We start from the raw sequence: 24,314 nt of genomic DNA on the forward strand, positions 1-24,314 counted from the left end.
CTCAGGCCACATCCAAAATTCATCCCTAAGGAAACCTCCCTGTTTCACATGAACCAATTGATTCACCTTCCAACCTTCTACCCAAGCCTCACCGAGACAACAGGGAGGCTATATTACACACACTAGATGTCAGGAGAGCCCTGGCCTTCTACCTGGACAGGATGAAGGTTTTCAGGAAGTCCCCTAGGCTTTTCCTCCCCCTTGCAGAAAGATCCAAGGACTCAGCAATATCAGCCCAGAGACTCTCCAAGTGGGTCTCGAACTGCATTGGACAGTTCACCAAGGACAGTTACCAAGTTCACAATAGGACCCCTCCAGATACTATTCATACACACTCCACAAGGTCAATCTCCTCATCCCTCGCCTTCTTCAAGAATGTCCCTATCTCAGAAATCTGTAGAGTGGTGACATGGGCAACAGTCCACACCTTTGCAGAACATTATGCTATCACTGGGGATTCCACCTCTGATACCATCTTCAGCTCCACAGTGCTGTCATCTGTAACTGACCCAACTCCAAAGTCCCAGCCCTCCAGTGGTGGGTACTGCTCGGGAGCCACCTACAGTGGAGCACCCATAGGGACACTACTCGAAGAAGAAGAAGAAGTTGCTCACCTTGTGCAGTAACGATGGCTCTTCGACATGTGTCCCTATGGGTGCATCACAATCCACCCTCCTCCTCTCTACTTCTGAGCTCTTGCCAATGACTGTGGTAGAGAAGGAACTGAGGGGGGGTTAGCCCGCCCGCGGTGGCTGGCCTGGTGATGGGGCATGAGGAGAGACAGCACATGTGTGGGCTTAACAGACACAGGTAGCAAAGTTCTCTGATCAGCAATGCAGGGACACAAGCACACCTACAGTGGAGCACTCATAGTGACACACATCTTGAAGAATCATTGTGACTGCACCAGGCAAGTAACTTTGCCAAAATTTTCAAAAATAACTTTTGGTGCCCAATTTAAGACACATTAAAAGGGCATGATTTTCAGAAATTGTGAACACTTGCCCTCTAAAAACCAGGCCCCTTTAAGGTGTCTCAATTTAGACACCCAAAAATGGAAGCACCCCAAATCTCTAAGCCAGGTTTGAACATCTTGGCCATGAATCCTGGATTCTAATCCTGACTTTGCGACTGACTCACTGTGTAACCTCGAATAAGTCACTTGCCACTCCCTGTGCTTCAGTTCCCCAGTCTCTAAAATGGGACTAATAATGCCTGCTTCAGAGATGTGTTGAGTCCTTCCAGCGAAACACACTCACTGTGGAAATGCAAGGGATTATTATTAATCTTATTAGTCATATAATTTTAAAGAAATGGCATAATTCTGTGCCAGATCTGACTATTCAGAATTAGAATTGGGCATGGCCTTGGGTTGAATTGAGCAGAGGGAGAGAGTGTCCGTGGCGGGTACAAGTGTGTGAGGGTGCGTGTATGCACTTATTATAGGTGGGAACTGGGGTGCCGATGTGACTTGCACTTTATTTGCACAAATAATAAAGCACTGTGACCCCCACCATCAGCAACAAATTGCTCTCTGGTTGCCGCAGCGCCTTTCCATCAAACCTGACATCTTGACAGCGGTGGCGGTGGCACGGTTTCTTAGGCAGCTTATGAATTATGGTTGATATTTCAGATGCCAGAGACTAATCGCAGCGCGGCGCTGGGGAGTATTTCCTCGATAAATGTTAATTTCACAAATCATGTTTGACTTTTGGTTTATGATTTAATTTGTGACAAGGGGCTTTGGTTGAGTAGATTCCTAATGCAGCTATGAATCAAATCCTTTTTCCACAGTTTGTTTAGCGCTGAAAATGAGTTTAAAAAGAATAATAAAAATTCAGCAGCATAGCTGTGTTAGCGTAGCAGTCATATCTACTCTGGTTCGGTTTTTTTAATTGGGATATTTAGAGAGACAAAGCTGGTTATAAGGCTTAAGGCTTTCAGTTCCTTTCCAGCACGTTGATTTGTCTTATTTAACCGTATGACTGCAGAATATCGTGCCAGGTACCTAGGGCAAAATCACAGCTCCACTGTGTCTTGCTGTGTACAGCGCCCTCTATAAAAACACTACAGTAGTGGGCACTGTTGCCAGTTGTTTTTAGTAGTATTGTTTCTTATTTGTTTTACAGGAGCATCAAAAGCCCTCAGCAGAGATCAGGGTGTATTGTGCTAGATGCTGTACAAACACATAATTAGAGACAGTCCCTGCCCTGAACAGCTTATAATCTAAATAGACAAAACAGACAAAGGGTGGGAGCAAGAGAAGATTATTATCCCCATTTTTCAGATGGGGAATTGAGGCACAGTGGCCTTGTCTAGACTCGATCCAGTGTTGTTTAATATAGTTATTAACTATCTAGAATGGAGGATGAGCAGTGAGGTAGCAAAATTTGGAGATGGCTCAGTTATTTAGGCTAGTTGAGTCCATTTTGAGTCCAGAAAAGACTGAGGAACTTCAGAGAGACCTAAGCAAGCTGGGTGAATGGGCAACACAATGGCAAATGAAGTTCAATGTTGATAAGTGCTAAGTAATGCTCATTGGAGGGAAATACTTGAACTACTCACACACCTTGTAGTGTTCTAAATTAACTGTATCAACTCAGAAAAGGGACCTGGGCATCACTGTGGAGTGCTTGGTGCGAATATCTGCTCATTGTGCAGCTATTGTGGAAAAAAGCAAACAAGATGGTAGGATGCATAAGGAATGGGATGGAGAATAACACAGATAATATGCCTTACTATAAACTGATAGTGCAGCCTTATCTGGAGTACCTTGCATAGTACTCATGCAGTTTCTCTTCTCCCTCACTCATAATCCAAGAAAAAGGGGACATACGATGAAAGTGAAAGGGAGCAAATTCAAAACTGATCAAAGGAAATACTGTTTCACTCATTATGTAATTAGACTATGGAGCTCATTCCCACATAATGTCTCTGAGGCCAAGAATTTAGTAAGATTCAAAGAGGGATTGGACACTTAAACAGAGAACTGTAATAACCTGAAGTATACCACTTTGTGCAAACAAAGAGTTTTGAAAAAGATTTTTTAAAAAATCATGATTCAGGGCGTAAGTTATTTTGTAACTATGAGAAATCAGGATGAGATCCACATAGACAGCAGATTATCCCATATGTGCCTGCTTTGGGATTCTTCTACCTTCCTCTGAAGCCTCTGGTGCTGACCACTGGACTAGATGGATCACAAGTCTGATCCATTCTGGCAGTTCCTGTTTTCTTATGACTTTTAAATGCGTATCTTTTAAATGCCTAACATTTTAAAAAAAAACCTTTAGTCCTATTCAAGACAAGAGAAATTAAGTGATTTGCCCAAGGTCACACAGGAAGTCTGTAGCAAAGCTGGGAACTAAACCCAGCTCTCCTGAGTCCCAACTAAGTTTTCCCTCTGCCTCGGGAAGGAGCTCCAGAAAGGAATCACAACTCACTGACACCCCTCTCAGTCACAGTTCCTCTGGAAGCTCCTGTTCTGAATGGGTGGGGGAGTTTGCTATGTAAACCCATTACCAAATACAGCATCCAGCAAGCTTTGCTAGTATCCATCTCTCCCCGCCCCCCCCAATACACACACACACATACCCTGCCCCTTCTCATCCCACTTGTTCTTGGAGGGAGTGTCAGGCACTCAGGCTATATGCAGGTCATCTTTAAATGCCATGGACCCAATTCCAAAACAGACCACTCAGACTGGTGTAGTGAAAGCAAAACTTAGTTCTGTTGCTGATAGGACAACAACAGAAGTTTTCCATGGGATCTACAGGGGAAAAGCAGGGAACACTGAGGAGGGGTGGTGGCAAGTCAAAGTGTGTGGAAAACCTGGGTCCAGAGCGTGGGTCTATGTATCATATAAAATAAATAAGTTGTGTGGAAATATATGGGCTATATTTCTACCTGGGGTTTTCTGGTGACTTGTATTTCACCCTCATGGTTTATAACACTCTCGGCACCCTGCGATGGGATTGCAGCCTCATAATTCACAGTTGCCTGCCTATTCCTTTCATAGCTTGTAGTTGCTTATGCAGTATTCTCTGTCTAGTATACATGTACGCACAGTGTACAGCAGGGGTCGGCAACCTTTCAGAAGTGGTGTGCCAAGTCTTCATTTATTCACTCTAATTTAAGGTTTCGCGTGCCAGTCATACATTTTAACACTTTTAGAAGGTCTCTTTCTATAAGTCTATAATATATAACTAAACTATTGTTGTATGTAAAGTAAATAAGGTTTTTAAAATGTTTAAGAAACTTCATTTAAAATTAAATTAAAATGCAGAGCCCCTGGACTGGTGGCCAGGACCCGGGCAGTGTGAGTGCCACTGAAAATCAGCTCGTATGCCGCCTTCGGCACAAGTGCCATAGGTTGCCTACCCCTGGTGTACAGTTACATGAAGGATATCAACATATACACTAACCCCTTTAGAAATCTGAAAGCAGAATTTTTTGCCCCCTCTTACTGTATATAAAGAAGTTCCCTTCCCACATGAATTGGCCCTGGAGAGAAATGATGTGAATAGCATGCAGATAGAAGGGAGCTGTGTACACACCATTCATAGCACTACACTGTGAGCTGGGGAATGGTTTCTTGTTAAAAACCTGTTATGTGTTAAATAAGGGGAAGCAAAAAACATGCTGCCCTTCATCTGTGGAAGTGGCCAGTGCATATTTTACTAGGGAGCAATTTAAAATCATATTTTAAGTCACTGATATGCATCTTATTATTCAATAGGTCTGGGCTTTCCTGCAGACCTTGCAAAAGCAATTAACCTGCTATTCAAGGAGCTCTTAGCATAGCAAACCCAGTGCCACCATTTAGCCCAGAATGTGCGTTATAATCCCATTTCCATAGGAACTCCACCTGACAGATAGAACTTAACAGAACCCTTTCAAGGGGGCACTGTCTGTCTAGCTATTTTACCTATCTAGCTCTTTGGTCTTGTTTGCATTGAGTCTGGATGTTGGGTTAGCACCTGTCTAGCCAGAACTATGTTTAAGCACCACCATAAATGCTAACATGCTTCTCTATACAGGAAGGCTGATGACAGTACATCCAGGGCCACACTCTGACTTCTACTTTCACTCTCACTCCTTCACTGTGGCTATTTTTTAAACAATCTTGTAGCTCATGAAGGCTAGTCACAGGTGTTGCACTTAAAGTACTGCACAGGATTTTTTTAGGGGGAATAAGGCAAAACGCCACATTTATTAGTAATACATGTATTCATTAACACTGTATCATATGCATATAATATATTACACTTACACTCACACACACACACACAAACACACTCCGTCTTGTTGTTACCAATTAGTTGCTCCCCTTAACTTCACTGGCCAGGTGAGTTAGATGGGGGAGGGGGTGGAGCCGGGCTTCTGCCGATCCGGATCAATGCTCCCATGTTGACAAGACGAGACCCGGGGTCCTCTGCAAGACACCTCACTTTTATAGCAGCTTTTCTCTTATGCAAATCTATACCAGATTCAAATTCTGTGTCTGTGTCCATTGGTCCTTTGTGCTGCTTTCTTTTGAGTGTTGTCCCAATGCTGCAAAGAGGGTGTTTCCAAAAGAAGGTGCTTGCTTCTAACCCCCGAGGCCGTCAGTATGTCTGCTTGTCTTTAATGAGCCCACTTGACACGTTTTATTGTCCTTGGGTCTGGCTCCCAGCCCCTCTCCAACAGTTGAGGCTGTCTGGAGGAGCTGCCTTCCATGCCTTGTTCATCCACACCTCATTCATTCAACAGGGCAATTGATTAAGAGTGTGTGTGTGGGGGGGAAGAGCTCTTGTTCTACTGCTAGCAAAAAGAAATTTTTCTTCTATCTTATTCTATCCTTAGGGGCTATAATATTATACCAAGGGCAATGCAAAGCTTCTAAATGAGGCTTTGATACAAAGTCCCATGAAAACAGAGGTCACACGTGGGTAGACCCACTACAAGGTTATATGAAGAGGCACAATGTAAAGTCATATAAAAATTATTAGAGATTTATCTACACAGGACATACATTAATTAGCTCCCCATCTCCTTGTAGACCTAATAATGGCAACTAACAGTGATTCTTTCCAAATGCTCTCTGTGTTCTAGCCAAAACCTTAAGGACCATATCACTTCATAGCTGCCAATTTACAAATCTCCACCCCAGGCCAATGCCGAGGCAGATACTATGGTGATGTGCATGATGTAAAAGTATAGGAAGACGTCCCCACCTCACAGCCATTATCCTTTTGGCTAAGGAGGATTTGATTCAATGCCTTCAGCCTGTTGACTGCTGTGGTTGACCATTCAGTGGGACAATCACAGTTAGACACATCACCACACCTCAGGATAAGCATCCTGCTTCCACAGCACTTCCAGCCACCCCACAATTAGGCAGCAAGAGACAAAAGTATTATAGAGCACTTGATAGTGAGGTTCACCTGATGTGACCATAATGCAAAGCAAACACACCGTGAATAAGTCATGGAGAATAGAATTTGTGGTCAAAAAGTGTGGTCTTTATTCAGTGTGTCTCAAAGGGCTTCCCAAAAACCTTGAGCTATACCGATCATGCACTGACTGTGCATGAGAATTCAGTAGTCATTATGTGTCCGGAAACAGAGCACAGGTCTGGAAGTCAGGATACCTGGTTTCTATTCTTGACTCTGACATTGAATCATGGCTTGACCTTGACCAAGTCAGATGACTTTTGGGCACTGTTTCCTCTTCTTTGAAGTGGGGGAGGGAGGCTATTATTCACTCACCATTTTAGAGGCCATCAGCTCAGGTTTTCAAGCACACAACCTCTACAGTTTGGTCCACATTTTGGGGAGAGCTTAGCTCCCATTGGGCACCTAAGTAAGGGCCAGGCTCTCAAAAATGCTGAGTACCCAGGAGCTCCAGTTGTGACACACATGGTCAGATTTCCAGAACTGCACAGCACCAAATACACTGAAGTTATGTGAAAACTTGGCCCTTCCAGCTCTCCAAATAAAAGATGCTACATCACTGCAAAGTGCTGTTGCAGCTGGTGGTGGATGAACCTCCAAGGTTTGGTTTTCTCTCACAGAATCAGGTTGTCTCATGGGAATTTGCTATGAAACTTGATAAGATAGAGGGACATATCTTTTTTAAAAAACAACAACAACATTTCTTAACCTTTACATTTCAGACTCAATTCCCGTTCTCAGCTCAGGTTTGATTATTTAATCCAAACCAGTCCAAGCATGCCATACAAGAACCCATTTTAACTCAAAGGGAGCATACTGGACAGACCACTGGGGTTATTCCCTACGCCTTTGAAAAGAGCCATTTGTTCTTGAACTCCCCCTCCAGATGCAACAGAAGCCATTCCTCCATCCTGAAGGGCAATGTCACTACTGGGCACAAGCCCAAATCTCATTGCAGGACTTAAAACCCATAACCTTCTGACTGCAGCGATAAGAATGCTACACATTGAGCCAATTAATAAAAACCGAATACCCCCTCCTGCCCATGCACAACTCACAAGTCCGGCAGGTGCAGGATCTATTGGCAGCGGGAGTCAAAGAGCCGCCGTTCCAGCAGTGTCTGCAGAGGCATTCATGTTGCCAGCCCTCTCCTGATTGTTTTTCTTTTAATTATGATTATTTCTGTTGAAAAGTGATGCTGAGGTGAAAGAGGATGTGAGAGAGAAGAACAGGAGTACTTGTGGCACCTTAGAGACTAACAAATTTATTAGAGCATAAGCTTTCGTGGACTACAGCCCACTTCTTCGGATGCATATAGAATGGAACATATATTGAGGAGATATATATACACACATACAGAGAGCATAAACAGGTGGGAGTTGTCTTACCAACTCTGAGAGGCCAATTAATTAAGAGAAAAAAAACTTTTGAAGTGATAATCAAGCTAGCCCAGTACAGACAGTTTGATAATAAGTGTGAGAGTACTTACAAGGGGAGATAGAGTCAATGTTTGTAATGGCTCAGCCATTCCCGGTCCTTATTCAAACCGGAGTTGATTGTGTCTAGTTTGCATATCAATTCTAGCTCAGCAGTCTCTCTTTGGAGTCTGTTTTTGAAGTTTTTCTGTTGTAATATAGCCACCCGCAGGTCTGTCACTGAATGACCAGACAGGTTAAAGTGTTCTCCCACTGTTTTTTGAGTATTTTGATTCCTGATGTCAGATTTGAGATGTGAGAGAGGAGTGGCACTGTTTGTCTTTTTTTTATTGGTAGCCCGAGCTTCTGAAATTAGACCCACGTGGGAAAACCCTGCATGGATTTCAGAAGAAAGAGTGCAAGTGTAAACAGAGTGCATCTGGGTCATGTTGGGGGGAGAGCATTGGGCTCTGCAAAGAGAGTCTTGAGCTATTATTCTTGGGGTTTTCAAGTGCAGCAAGAGAGACCCAAAACCAGTTCACCTGACTAGAAGGCAAACAGGAAAACCCCAGCCTGGGTTACAACTTCAATCAGGGGAGCTACACTTACCCAACAATTTTTGCCCCTTTGTTGCTGATTTGTTTTGATAGAGGGTCCAATATTCCACCTGAGAGCCTAACTAGGCCCTCAGCTCTGCCATGTGTATCATCATGGGGCTCAGCAAGGGGTTAACTCTTTGCTTGCCAGAAAGCAAGTTGGACACAGGTCCCTGTGACAGCAGCTCCATGGTGTGGGTGAGGGTCAAAGAGAGACATAAGCCTGTAAACAAAAGGGCACCAAGCTCTCAAGAATAGGAACTAGGGGTGGTTTCAGGGTTCCAGATCAGCCAATGATAGATATGCAACAGAGGACAGTGTGCTAGCTAATGGGTGTCGTCTCAGCCTTGCCCAGCCCGTAGTGAGCATCCCTCCGGCCGGATGTGTTCCACATCACGCGCCCATGTAGGAGACTACTGCGGTGCTTTGGCATGCACGACTACACACCATAAATAGCGGCCACGGCAGCCCTAGAAACACCTTTCATCCCCAATAAATCAAAGGTAGGAGCAGCACAAAGGCATAACCCACCTCTCCCCCTCCCGCTCCCATCCCTCTGTTCCAAACAGAATTAGCAACCACACAAAAAAGTCCCTTCGAACAAGCAGCTTATGGTTAAAATTGGTCCTTTAAGAAAAAATCACAAGTGCAAACATTTTCTTGTGTGTGTGTGTGTGGGGGGGGGGAATAAAGAGCTCCTGGCTCTGCGCCAAATTAGGGTTTAAAAATTCATGCCCGCCATAAGAATTTATATAGCTCCTGAATAATTTATAGGCTGCGCCAATAACAAGGGGCTTAATATCTGATAGAGATTATTTAATCAATAGAAAACGGCACAGCAAAAAAGCCATCAAAGAATTACAATATGTCAGTCCAGGCTTGGCAGTTTTTAACCCTCTTCCTGCTGAGTTGTAGGGAGTAGAACTTTTTGCAAAGAGAGTGATGGCCTACAGAAGAACTCTTTAAGCCTGCATTTTGCTGCAAGCATGTCTCTGGAGACCTGGCATTTGGGACCAGGCCCTCACCCATGCACAGTAACTTTGAAATGTAATGAGTTTTCTAGCTCTCGGTCGAGTTGTTTGGGAGGAATGGTTAGTTTCTAATGAGCAATGTGCTGGGAATTTGTGGGAGGGGTGGCTGCTATTTTCTGGTTGCTTGGACTTTTGCTGGGATTGCTGAATATGCCTGGCACATGGTAGTCCTGATGCAACCAACATTTTCACACAGACTGTCAGTGGGTATTCATGTGACCTAAGCGTATGGTACCATCAGGAAGTTTTAAGAGGTGTGGGTACTGGTGGACTTGGGGTAGGCGAGGGCGTAGGGTTGTTTCTGTTCTTATATGTTGAATTACTATTTGACTCAAGCCTCTGACCATGTAGACTGGGTATGTTGATCTAACTGTGCATCCGTGTCAAGTCTAGAGTGTCCATTGTCTGTGCTGCGTTCCTTGGTCTTAGCATTCTTCTCATCAGTCTCTTATAATAGCCAAATATTAAGGTAGAAGTCAAGGGGGCCAGATCGCAGAACAGACTTAATTAATCATTGAAGTGCCCTGCCTCAGGGCTGAACATGCTGCCAAATCTTAAACCAAGATCTTCGTAGTCCGTGGGCATCAGCTCTACCAGATAAGCCCAAAGCCTTGCCTATTTGAACCAGTAGAAGCTGTGCTAAGTTTCTGCATCTTGAAAGTTGTTCTTTGCTTCTATTCAGAGGTCTTTGCCTCACAGTGGAGTACAGATATCAAGTCATAGATTTTTAAAGCCAGGACAGACTATTATGATCATCTAGTCTGATCTCGTAGAGCACAGGCCATAGGACCTCGCCCTGTGGGTCACAGATTGAGGCATGCACAGACGAACCATCTGTCTGCCAAGGTTTAAGTGAGGTGGGATTTTTTTTTTCAGTACCATTTAATAAAAATCTCAAAAGCTAATTAGGACCAGGCCTGATCAGTACATAGATCAGGGATTGGAAACCTTTGGCACGCGCCTGCCAGGGTAAGCCCCCTAGCGGGCCGGGCTGGTTTGTTTACCTGCCGCATCCGCAGGTTCGGCCGATCGCGGCTCCCACTGGCCGCGGTTCACCATTCCAGGCCAATGGGGGCTGCAGGAAGCAGCGCGGGCCAAGGGATGTGCTGGCCGCCGCTTGTAGTTTCAGCAGGAGCAGTTACTTTTCCCTTCCTAAAATATGTTTTATAGTGTTGCTTCCACATTTTGCCACAGAAGTTACTCACTTGAGTAGTGTATTAATGCCTTCTAGATCGCCTTCTCTTCAAATCCAGACAGTATTAATATGTAGTATTATTCTGCCAGGGCCTGATCAAGACAGTGATCTGCCTGAAAATGAACTGGCTACAACTCTTAGGGTACGTCTATACCCAGCCGCTAGTTCGGCGGCTGGCAATCGAACTTCTGGGTTCGACTTATTGCGTCTTGTCTGGACGCGATAAGTCGAACCCGGAAGTGCTCGCCGTCGACTGCGGTACTCCAGCTAGACGAGAGGAGTACCGCGGAGTCGACGGGGGAGCCTGCCTGCTGCGTGTGGACCGAGGTAAGATCGAACTAAGGTACTTCGAACTTCAGCTACGTTATTCACGTAGCTGAAGTTGCGTACCTTAGTTCGATTTGGGGGGTTAGTGTAGACCAAGCCTTTGACTTTGGCAGTGAGAGGTTTTCGGAGGAGTGAGAAAAGAAGGGGAATAGAGAGATACAGTATCTGCATCATCTATTGAAGGCGAATTCTAGCCTTTATTAAAATGGTTTGCAGAACCATTAATGTCCCTAGATAGTCCAGTTTGCCTTCCATTGCCAACAGCTAGTCAGGAATCAGCTATCATTCCTCTTGCAAGTGGACGGTGCAAGGACTAACTTTGAAGTATACCCAGAAGCTCTGGCTAGTTCATCACACAACTGTCTCATGTCTGCACTAGCTTTCTGTTCAGTTCCCTCTGCAGCTCAAGGTGTTGGTAATAATCTCTAAAGCACTGATGGTCTGGAACTCAGTTTAATGAGAGACCATCTCATCTTGTACACTGTGGTGGCATGGTATCAGCTTAAACTCCCCAGGCTCAAAGGTCTCTGTCTTATGCATTCACTCTTCTTAGCAGTCCATCAAAGCCCAAGACTTGCTTTGTGCAAGACATTTCCATTTGGCCTGGCTTTTAACTGGGGGCTTGCCTACATTTCCCGCTGGATCGATGGGCAGCGATCGATCCAGCGGGGGGGGGGGGGGTCTATTTATCACGTCTAGTCTAGACGTGATAAATCGACTGCGAGCACTCTCCCGTCGATTCCGGTACTCCACCAGGGCGAGAGGCACAGGCGGAGTCGACGGGAGAGCGTCAGTCCTGTGAGTCAGGAGTTCTGCTCCCAACTATTGTGCTGACTTGCTATGAGCCCTTGGACAAGTTACACCCTCTCCGTTCCTCAGTTTCACCCTATGTAAAATGAGGATAATAAAATCTCCCTAATTCACAGGGGAGTGGCAAGACTCTCATTATAAACGCTTGTAAGGTGCATTGAGATCCTTTGATGAAAGGTGACAGAAAATATTGTTATTAAGTATTATAAATGCACGTGTTATTTTGTATTTATAATCTTTCATCCAAAGATCTCAATTTACTTTAATAAATGTATGTGTTGCCCCGAAGGATCTCATTTGTATAAGGGCAGATGTATCATAAATTGTGTGGATCTATAGGGCTGAATGGGGATATGAATAGGGATCTGAATTGCATATCCATTACCAAGACATAATGCTGAGCTGCTGTGGGGACACTTAGGTGGCATGTATGTGTTATTCCTGGCCATGCCTGCTAAGGGTTAGCAAACAACCTGTCATTCTCTATAATCATCAGGACTGGGATGACCTCCTTAGCTATTGTGCCCTTGGTACCTGGTGATGCACGGATTTAGTTCTTCCTGGGCCAGTCTGCCTTTCTATAAGAGTTGTGCTTCCATAAATCACTCCGGGCTAGACTGTTTAAGATAATTTAAGCACACCCCTGCCTTGGGGTGGCACAGAGCTGCCCTGCCCCAGAGGGAGCACCCGAAGACATTCTCCCAGAGCTCCCCAGTGTGCAGCAGGAGCACATACAGCCATTTATGGAGTGCAGCACACTTCTCTGTCCCTGCAGCCAGCCAGCAAGTACAGGAGTGGAGTCATGGCTCTGCCTACTCTCCTCCCCTTTGAGCACAGGGATTTCAGTTCTCACTCCTGCCCTTTCATGTGCTGCACAAGGTGGGAGGAGGCTCCTTGCTCCCTTCCCCACACAGTGCCCGCATGGAAGAGCCATACAGAGTCTGGCCCAGCAGCTGGGGTTTGCAGGTGACAATGAAAAGCAAGCTCATGAATTAGTAGTAAATTTTCCACCAACGGAAATGAACCTGAGCCAAGATCTACAGAACTGAAGGAAAAGATGGCTCAGAATCCAAACTTGGTGGAGGAGGCCCACAACTGTGCTGTTCTCAGCATGATGCTGAAACTTCACTGAGCATTGCACTATCAGCTGGTAACTGCAAGCTGGGCTGCTTCTGCAGACCTCACCATAACTTTTCTTAACCTCTGTGGTCTGAAAAGATGGTACAAATGTTGGCGGGACAGGGCTATCATGAGATTAGCAGTGCCTCATGGTTTCATTTAGGCTTGGAATTTCCTGAAAATGGAGTGGGGCGGAAGGGGAAGGTGGTGGGAAAATGGACGAAATTTTCATCAAGCTGCCACAAATGTTAAGATTTGGTTTGAGTTTGGGAGCACAGGTTCCCATGGTTTCCTGTTTTTTGTGGATAGATTTGTCTGGGCTGATAGTGGCATCATATGTACCAATGACCAGCTACCACCCTGTGAGGGTAGTTGATGTGACCTTAACACATTAGCTACTGATTGTCAAATATTTTCTGATAGATCCCAGAGGGAGCTGGCCTATTCTCTCCATTTGTAGGTGTACATTCTAGCCCCTGGTGGCATATAGGGGCCATGAAGGACCAACTTGGCCCCAAGGAAAATATCCCTTTGCAGGAGCAGTGTGTGTCCCACCTCACAGCACCTGGCATAGGGGCATGTTGGGGCCAGGAAAAGGAGAGGGTATTATGCTCTATGCTATGTCTGTTCTAGGCAGCAGAACAGCCCACAGGCAGTCATGGGAGGCTGCTGTAAGTTAGAACATGCTGTGAGCTGTACAGCTCCTAGAACAGGCAGAATCTGGGCGGCACAAAGATGGCTTACAGCCACCTCTGCCCCACACTTCTGTTATCCCTGTAACAGTTGCACGGTTTATACAGTTTTGTTGCCTTAAACATTCTATCAGAGATTTTTTTTAAAAAGTCTAGCCTTAGTTCTTTTTACGAGCTGCACAGGCTTCTCACCTGATACCTAGAGGCCATGTGAGGTTAGTAGCTTATTAGCTTTGACTGGGAAGGGTGATGAATCTAGGATACAGATGGAAAAGTGGCAAAGGGGATAGATAAAATTAATAAAACATGTTGGGAAGAATCACTTGGCTGCTGTACATGATCTCTCTGCTCCTCTCTGATGGATGAAATCATTTCTCCTATTAAGCATTCAGTTTCTTTTCCTTTAAACACCAGCGTCTCGTCTCCTTCGTCTCTGAAGCTTTCCCTGAAATTTTTCATTTCATGTATTGGCTCACGGCAGAGGTATAAAGAAATTCTGGGCATGCATGGTTCTGGCATTCTGAAACTATGGCCTGGCCTCTTTGGGAATCTGCCCCGTATTTAAGAATTCACCCAATAGAGGAAATGTTTCATACTTTTTTTAAACTGTGTGTGCACGCTGCAAATTGGAGTTGTGGAAGCCTGGCAGCTGCAGCCTATGTCCAAATCCACTTGTTCCAAATGGACTCATGTATCAAAAAGGAGAGGCCAGCGCTGCAGTCACCATAATCACAGCAGTGAAAGCTAGAGAACAGGGGTGATTGATGTTCAGGGCAGTGTGGTCTAGTGAACATGAGCACAGGAAATCTTGAGTTCTAATCCCAGCTCTGAGACCAACTTGCCATGTAACCTTGGGCAATTCACTGTGCCTCCCTCCCCTGTCTGTAAAATGAGGGTGATGACCCTTACAGAGTGTCTCTCGCAAGGAAAGTGAGAGGATTAAATAAGTTAACATTTGTACAGTGCTTTCAAGATGGGAGAGCTAAGTGTTCTGGCAGAGTCTTTCTGCCTGGGGTGGCTCCATACTCCCCTGTTGCGATCATCACAGCATGCGGACATACTACCTAGGGGCTGTCTCTTGCCTCTGTTTTCTCTGCAGTGACTTTTCAGAGAGTGATGCATGGTGTGTTTTTTACAGCTAGGTTTCCGTGGGGGAAAGCTTTTGACTGACACCATCAGTTTTACCATAGGCAGGGTTGAAAAACACCCTTTAAAAATTGCTGCTTTCCATTTTGTATATTACGTGAAACTCAGGCCGTGCAATGAATGGAAAGCAATAGCCAAGACTAGTTTCTGGGAACAGCTACAGAAGCAAAATGGTAACATGAGGTAATATCATGGTCAGGAAAGGGTAGAAGGGGGGAGGAACAGCAGGAAAATCCCTCTTTCCTTGTTCATTTTTACAAGCTGTATATATTCTGTTGCTCACCTGCTCCCTGAATCAGCAAACAGCCAGGCAAGCTTCCAATGCCACTGCTTTCTATTAAAGTCAATGAGGGCTGTAGAGCAAGTTGATGGCTGGTCTTGTGGACTCACTGTTTGACTCAGGGAAAGTCACTGAGGGCAGGTCTACACTACGGGGCTCAGTCGACCTAAGATACGCAACTCCAGCTATGTGAATAATGTAGCTGGAGTCGACTTACCTTAGGTTAACCTTTTGTGGTGTCTACACCACGCTGGGTCAACAGGAGAAACTCTCCCGTTGACTTATCTTATGCTTCTCGTTCCAGTGGAGTACCGGAGTCGACGGGAGAGCGATCCGTGGTCAATTTAGCCGGTCTTCACTAGACCCACTAAATCGACCCCCGGTGGATTGAGCGCCGCGCGTGGTTCCCCCCGTAAGTGGAGACAAGCACCAAGTCTCTCCGTTCCTCAGTTCCCCATCTGTAAAAAGGGACAATACTGTTTCCTTTGTCTTCCTTCTCTGGCTAGACTGTAAACTTTTGAGAATAGGAGTCTCTTTTTATATATATGTACAGCATGGACCATCTAAACTATAGTGCACTAATCAAAATAATTAACAATGGTGCAACCAACTTGCAACATTTGGAAAATAATAATTATTTATTATTTTATGTATTATTGTAGTGCCTCAGAACCCTAGTCATGGACCAGGACCCCAATGTGCTGGTTGGTTGGTTGGTTGGTGACTCTTCCTGGTACAGCAGCAAATTGGAACTAAGAACTTCTGGATATAACATTAACCATGCTGCACTTGTAGAATGATCCTTGCAGCATTTATTTCTTACACTTAACCATTTGGGAATGTGTTTGTCACCCTCCTTGCTCCTGTCACATGAGGGGATCTGTCAGATCAGAATACATTGTCTCCGTGCTTTTTTCTTGTTCTTCAACTCATCTCAGGCACAAATCTTTTTCAGATGTTTCCCCCATTTGTTTCCATTATTATATCTGGTGCTTCTGGGTAGTAAACAAAAATAAATACCTTTGTAAATGCACCCTGTATTTCCATTAGCTTTATTTATCATACGGCACGTTGGTGCACTGTGGCTGAGTATTTTTAATAAGACGAAGTTGATGAAAATAAATTGCTTTGCAGTTCCTGCTGAGGGTGACAGAAATGCTGGCCCTATAATTTTCTGAAACTGCATTTGAAACTTGTATAGAGTGGGGTCTGCATGCTTGTACATATAAACATCTTTATACCTCCCTGGGGGAAAAAGTCTATTGACTTGTACTATGTCTAAAATCTTTGAGCGAGATTCTCTGCTATATCCTGCTGCTTCTGGGCACAGCAGAAAGAAAGAGCAGTCAGAGAGCCAGTTACATTTGATCCCAAGGCCAGTTTTGGGTCTGCCACAGGAAAGACTTGACCAGGTCAGTCTCTGGTACAAGGAAGAGACTGATTTATATAGGGGATCCTCTTTCCCAACATGCCTTGCTGCCAAGGTCTGGGTAGTGTAGGACCACTGAGACTTAAAGGGCCCATACATCCAAATTCAGTCTCCAAGGGACTATGCATCGGATGGAGATCACTGGCATGCCACTTCCTGTCCCACACCCTGATATGCCCCATACCAGAGGCTGCAGGAGAGGTGGAATAGGAACTACCTATGTTAGCTGTATGACCACTCAGGACTTCCCCAAGCCAGGGGAATCCCCAACTATGGAGATGTGGGCTGTCTTTTCTCCCTTTGCATCATGTAGCAGTGCAGAAGCAATAGAGCGGGATTGAGAGCCTGGTCCTATATCAATAACATCTGTACCATATAAACAGTGGTGATACCTATATGATAAATTGCATTTTAACATACTTTTATGACGGTCTCACTGGCAATTTGCCCACTAAACCACCTCTGCCTGGATTAGAGCTAGCCACAATTTTTTAACATTTGATTTTTCAATAAAAATGTTCATCTGATTTTGGATCTTAATGAAAAAAATATTCACAAAATTTCCACTAACTTTTCTTGTGGAGTTTCAACAAGCACTAGAGCTTAGTCAGAATTTTTCAAATTTTGATTTAAACAAAAAAATTTCCAACTTTTTTCCACTAGCTCTCGGTCACTGAGTACTATTCCGCCCCCCTTTACAGTAGATCTGAACACCCACAATCTTTTACTGTGTTTATCCACACAACACCCCTGTGAGGCAGGGAAGTATTATCATCCACTGACAGAGAGAGAGTCTAAATCATCTTCTCATGTCCTTGTCACACACTAGAGGTTTTCCCAGAACCGTGGACAAGCAATGGCTCTTTCCGTTGCTGTAGCGAGGTCCTTCTTCATAAAGGTCTCCCCAAAGAGTCAGCCAATGCTCCATGGTCTGCACCTTACCGCACTCGCATATATTCATGTCATTAGAGTACCCTCATTGGATCATATTAGTCTTCAATCTCCATGTGTTTGCATGTGTAAGTGGTTCAGGCATTGCCACATTGACCTGTCTGTATCGGCTCCTCTGGGAAAGTCCTCCTGGGGTTCCAGAGCTATTTCAGTGCGTCTGACTGCGTGAAACCTTTCATTCCATAACCTCAGTTCTGCCTTACCAGCTGTCATATCCAAAGGCACAATACTGGTTATAAAACTCTTTCTCAGTTTAAGTGACTTGCCCAGGGTTACAGAGGAGCAGGGATTTAAACCCAGGTCTCCCAAATCTATAGCTGCTGCCCTAACTACTGGACCATCTTTATTCTCTCCAGGGCTAGTCCTAATATTATAATACTCTGAGTAGCTTCAAAAAGGACCATTTAAAAATGCACAAGAATATTTTCCTCTCCTCCCCCTCCCCCCAAATTTGGAGTTTCCCTCTCAAATCATACCATTCTGAGGCACTGAAAGGACAATATTCAGTCTTGAAGTAATTTTGTTCTTTTCCTCTCCCTCTAAGACCTGTTTGGTTGGACTAAGGGTACTGGAACTAAGGCTGAATTGCCTTATGCACAAAGGAATACAACAATAACTCCCTAAAAAATTGTAAAAGCTCTCTAAAATGTACTGTTTTAAAAGTTTTCCAGTGACATTTGTGGTATCAACAAAAGATGGTGATGTTTGCTGGTCCTATTTACCTTCATCTCACTGCCCCAGCAGATATCTGCTGTCAGATCGCATGCCCTGCCATGCAGCAATGGAGCGCATTTCAAAGCAGTTACCCATTGAGGGAGTGTGGGCTTGCTCCCCTATTACAGTATTCTGAAGCCAAGGGCATAAAAGCCACCTCTGAAGGTCTGCCCCTAAGGGAAATCTGCAAAGCAATCCATTCAGAGAACAAAAGGTCCTTCAGTAAATGACCTCTTTGTGTCACTAGTCTGGGAGGGCCTGCGTAGTAATGCTGGTCATCTCAGACTCATTCCAATAAAAGCTTTATTCTTCCTATACATAATGTACTGTGTGTACACAGAAGGAGGCAGCACTGTACAGTAGCACAGAATCACAGTAGAGATGGGAAAAGGCCTCACTGTTTCTCTAGATCAGTGTTTCTCAAGGATCAGTCCGTGGACCAGTGCCAGCCCCTGAGATCTCCCTGACCATTTAGGAAGGCAGCAAGCTGGTGCCTGGTATCAAAAAGGCTGAGAAACACTGTTCGAGACAATCCTCCTGCCAATGCAGGTCTGTATCTAGTCCGGTTTTAAATTACTCAGTTGATGGGGCTGCCATTATTTCTCTAGGGAGACTATTCCATGGTCTAATAGAGCTCCACTCTTAAGCTAAATATCTGGGAATGTTTCCTAAGTTTTCTTTTGATTGGTGGCATCTCATTACCCCAATCATAATAACCCTTTGGGCTGCCCTAGATAATTCCCCTCCTTTTTTTGCCTGGTATACTTTTGGAGTACACCTCTACCCCAATATAACGTGACCCGATATAACAGAAATTTGGATATAATGCGGTAAAGCAGTGCTCCGGGGCGGGGGGGAGGTCTGCGCACTCCGGCGGATCAAAGCAAGTTCGATATAATGCGGTTTCACCTATAACGCGGTAAGATTTTTTGGCTCCCAAGGACAGCGTTATATTGGGGTAGAGGTGTACTTGAATGCTCAATGATAATGTGCAGTTATCCTATCTCCCTCTTGGGTCCTAATTCTCCAGCCCTTACTCACGCTGTGTAACACTTACATGCAAGAGTAGTCCCCTTGAAGTCAATGGGATTAGTCAAGTGAAGCAGACTTATTCAGCATGAGTAAGGTTTGCAGAAATGAGCCCTTACCTGAGTGCCCATGCTAGACATGTGTAGTTTATCTTTGTCAGAAATCAGCCTGTTTATTTTCAGCAGTTCTCCAAATTCCCTCTTGTTTGTCGACATTGTCTGGTACTGAGGTGTCCAGAACTGAGCACAGTTATGTGAGTGTAGTTCCTCCAAAGCTATTTCAAAAAAGGAACGATCACCATCCACCTTGGTTAATGGCCTGATGTCTCTGCATATGCAGCCTAACTCTACATTCGCTTTTGCAGCTGCCATATTATGCTGGAAGCTCATCTATAATTTGCTGCCCGCTATCCGTCTTGATCTTTGGAGGAATTATTGCTTTTCAGATATCATCCCTCTACTGGGGATGCTGAAAACTGAATTTGTTCCGTTGTTTGGAATCACTGGAACGCCTGGCGTCCAAGCAGTGTTTGACTCCAACCCTGTTAAAAATGTTCACAGCTGCTAATTTCCCAATTCTCTCATTTCACAGTCTTTCACACATGTTTAATTCCTAAAGAGAGAGAGACAGAGACAGACAGAGAGATCTGTGTGATCATGTGCTAACAAAGGCCTGTCTTCTTTTTTTCCTAGGTATTTGGTGCTAGAACATGTGTCAGGTGGGGAGCTCTTCGACTATCTCGTAAAAAAGGGAAGATTAACGCCAAAAGAAGCCAGGAAGTTCTTCCGACAAATCATCTCTGCTTTAGACTTCTGCCATAGTCATTCAATATGGTGAGTACAGCAGGTTTATAATGGGTGGTGACTGTGGCCTGGAAACTCATAACAAAGCAGTCAGTAGGGCTGGGGCTCCTTATACTTCTGTTTGCTAGTAACTAGTTAATGTTGTAAAGCTGTTGGGGTCCAAAAGTGCTGCATAAATGCTGCTGCTGCTACTTCTTGGCTCTCTCTGTGAACACACATCGGTCACACATAGACTGTTCATGCAGATTGTCCATGATTTTCATTTGGATCTGTTTATAATATATGTAGAAAGGCTCATTTCTGGTTTCCATTGGAAAGCAAGCCTGCTGTTCCATGATGAGCATGATGGGAGGGGGCAGCTGCTGTCACGTTCATTTATAGTGAGTGCTTTAACCAAGAAAATCAGATTCCTGGGGGACCAGTGTTTCATTTCCATGAGTCTTGGGGGCACTTGCCAATAACCGAGAATAATATGTGCCTTATCAAGACTAGTCCCTGAAGAAACCTGGGACAATTATCAATACAACAAAGTCATTTTATGGCCTCCTTGGATTAGAGGGAAACCTGCTGGCAGTTGGCAGCCCTGCCTGGGCCCCTTCTGGGCATTTGAGTCACTGTTGCCTTTAATTTCCTTTCCAGTAGGGAGTAATTTTCTTTATCAGTCTGTTATTGTTACATATTAACTCAGTTGAATTATTTAACCATTGAGTGTGGTTTAACCTGTAACTTTCAGATGACATTTTAAATTGAACCAGTTTCCACTTCAGCTTTAACAAGTTCGGGTAATTTAAATTATACTGAAATTGAGTTGTTGCAGCCAATCAAATCACAGGGTTTCTGTACAGTTACTGACCTGTAAGTGCACGCTTATTTCTCAGTAATACAATTCCATGCACTCTGATTGGCTAAGGTGCTGTGATTTACATAATGACTGCACAGTCGTGTCTTAATAACTACATACAGCACGCAGATTCCTCCATTCTGATAGGCTGAGGGCCATTGTTAGACAATGAGAGCACAGCGATTTGCATAATGACTGTATAGTTATTTCTCAGTAATCGTGCAATGATTATCCATATTCCTCAGATTTGACTAACTACGGTCCTCAGAATGTCCCATGCAGGGCTGTCAAGTGATTAAAAAAATTAATTGCAATTAATTGCACTGTTAAACAATAATAGAATATCATTTATTTAAAATATTTTGGTGTGTTTTCTACATTTTCAAATATATTGATTTCAATTACAACACAGAATATAAAGTGTACAGTGCTTCCTTTATTTTTTATTACAAATATTTGCACTGTAAAAAAAAAAAGAAATAATATTTTTCAATTCACCTAATACAAGTACTGTATTGCAATCTCTTTATCATGAAAGTTGAACTTACAAATGTAGAATTCTGTACAAAAAATATAACTGCATTCAAAAATAAAACAATTTAAAACTTTAGAGCCTACAAGTCCACTCAGTCCTACTTCAGCCAATCACTCAAACAAACAAGTTTGGTTACAATTTGCAGGAGATAATTCTGCCCGCTTCTTGTTTACAATGTCACCTGAACATGAGAACAGGCAGTCACATGGCACTGCTGTAGCCAGCATCGCAAGATATTTACATGCCAGATGCCCTAAATATTCATATGTCCCTTCATGCTTCAACCACCATTCCAGAGGACATGTGTCCATTCTGATGACGGGTTCTGCTTGATAACGATCCAAAGCAGAGCGGACCAGTGCATGGTCATTTTCATCATCAAATGGCACCAGCAGAAGGTTGATTTTCATTTTTGGTGGTTCGGGTTCTGTAGTTTCCACATCTGAGTGTTGCTCTTTTAAGACTTCTGAAAGCATGCTCCACACCTCGTCCCTCTCAGATTTTGGACGGCACTTCAGATTCTTAAACCTTGGGTCGAGTGCTGTAGCTATTTTTAGAAATCTCACATTGGTACCTTCTTTGCATTTGTCAAATCTGCTGTGAAAGTGTTCTTAAAATGAACATGTGCTGGGTAATCATCCAAGACTACTATAACATGAAATATATGGCAGAATGCAAGTAAAACAGAACAGAAGACATACAATTCTTCCCCAAGGAGTTCAGTCACAAATTTAATTAACACGTTGTTTTTTTAACGAGCATCATCAGGATGGAATCATGTCCTCTGGAATGGTGGCCAAAGCATGAAGGGGCATATGAATATTTAGCACGCTTGGCACATAAATACCTTGCGACTCTGGCTACAAAAGTGCCATGTGAATGCCTGTTCTCACTTTCAGGTGACATTGTAAATAAGAAGCAGGCAGCAGTATCTCTCATAAATGTAAACAAACTTGTTTGTCTTAGTGATTGGCTGAAGTAGGACTGAATGGACTTGTAGACTCTAAATTTTACATTTTTTTGTTTTTGAGTGCAGTTGTGTAACAAAAAAAATCTACATTTGTAAGTTACACTTTCACGATAAAGAGATTGCACTACAGTACTTGCATGAGGTGAACTGAAAAATACTATTTCTTTTGTTTATCATTTTTACAGTGCAAATATTTGTAATAAAAATAATAATATAAAGTGAGCACTGTACACTTTGTATTCTGTGTTGTAATAGAAATCAATACATTTGAAAATGTAGAAAAACATCCAAAAATATTTAATACATTTTAATTGGTATTCTATTGTTTAACAGTGCGATTAATTTTTTTAATTGCGATTTTTTTTTATTTAATCACATGAGTTAATTGCAATTAATCAATTGCAGGAGGAGGGATAGCTCAGTGGTTTGAGCATTGGCCTGCTAAACCTGGGTTTATGAGTTCAATCCTTGATGGGGCTATTTAGGGATCTGGGGCAAAATCAGTACTTGGTCCTGCTAGTGAAGGTAGGGGGCTGGAGTTGATGACCTTTCAGGATCCCTTCCAGTTCTATGAGATAGGTATATCTTCATATATATATATATAATACATCCATAGTGAAAATGGCTACCTAAGTGTCTGATCTGCTCCCCTTGTTGTGTAAATAACTGGAAATTTCTAAGGGAATGTATTACTTTCAGATAGAAGAGGGGATCTAAGCCTTTTTGAAGGAGCTGTAGGGCAATATTAAGAAGAATGGGGTATGGTGGGGAACAGTTCAGAGGTTGAACTGACCACATTTGTGGATTTCGAAGTTCTGAGGACAATACGCAGTCAGCACGGACGGGTTTGTGATAGTCAACAGAGCATGGGGTGAGCTGACAATGAACAATAATAACATGAGGGGCCAATCCAAAACCCATTGAAATTAATGGTGAGACACACACACCCCCCAATTGACTTCAGTGGGCTCTGGATCATCAGACCCGGGAAGTTTTCTCTGATGGCAGATAATTCTAAACAAATAATTTGTTCTGTGAATGCCACATCTTTTTCTCCTTGCAAATCACTAGTGGGAGAATCATGATTTTCTTAACATTTCTGAGAATAATTTATGATAGCTTGTTCAGGAGCAGTTTGGGTAGTGTGGTCCCAGGTACGTTTGATTGGACACATAGGTTGGTTTTGTTCCTGACTAGCAGAGCATATCTCTTAGAGGCCATGATTCGGGAAAGCATTTAAGCTTGCTGCTAAGCCCCATTCCTGAATAGGGAGGCTTTCCTGCGTCTGCCTAGAATCAGATTTCAGGTGTCAATTGTCTCATTTACAAATTCAGAATTCATATTCTGCAAATATTCTCCATTATTCTCTTATAATTGACGGTCTCCACAAATATAGCTGCTGGTAAATTAATTCGCTCGAATATTCACAGGAAGCACACACAAAAAAGGTGCAAACACAACTGATGGTAATTCATTTAATAACTCAAACGCATATTAACACAGATGTTTGTGGTCTTCGGATGACTCTTGTGGGAATATATATGTATCTACTGGCAATTAGGTACTATTGTGACAAGTGTGGCGCAGGTAGATAGATGAACAAATGCCTTCTGGTGTCTGCCTTTAATAAACGGGGCTGAGGGTGGGGCTGAGGCCGTAAAAAGAGTAAGTAATTCTGGAGAATTAAGGGTCTCTAGCGAATTTTTAAAGGATGGTGAATGCCTCTTTTAAGGATCCCCAGCTACCGTCTTCAACAAATTTGGGTGTTAAGGCAATATCTTTCTTGTTAAGAAGTGAGTCTGTTTCTGTGATTTCCTCCTCAACCCCTACTCTACCACTGTCAGTGCAGAGTCAAACGACAGTGAATCAGGAGCACCCCCCTCCTCCATGAAAACCGTGCAGCTCCTGAAATGTGAGAATATGAGCAGTCACCACCAAAGGTTTTTTAAAAATCAGGTTTGTAAATATATAATAATTTAATGTACTTTCCTAAGCAA

General features: G+C 43.6%; 1 protein-coding gene across 14 annotated transcripts in view; it reads left to right on the forward strand.

Annotated features, from left to right (window-relative positions):
* Nucleotides 1–24,314, forward strand: part of BRSK2 (BR serine/threonine kinase 2) — a 441,793-nt gene that overhangs the window by 310,011 nt on the left and 107,468 nt on the right. For all 14 annotated transcript variants that reach the window (XM_005307786.4, XM_005307784.4, XM_008164498.2 and 11 more), the window contains exon 4: nucleotides 19,861–20,001. In XM_005307786.4, the coding sequence (XP_005307843.1) occupies nucleotides 19,861–20,001 (141 nt within the window). The remainder of the gene's footprint in view (nucleotides 1–19,860; nucleotides 20,002–24,314) is intronic.

This window comes from Chrysemys picta, chromosome 4 (assembly GCF_011386835.1).
Source record: "Chrysemys picta bellii isolate R12L10 chromosome 4, ASM1138683v2, whole genome shotgun sequence".
In the NCBI taxonomy this organism is placed as follows: Eukaryota; Metazoa; Chordata; order Testudines; family Emydidae; genus Chrysemys; species Chrysemys picta.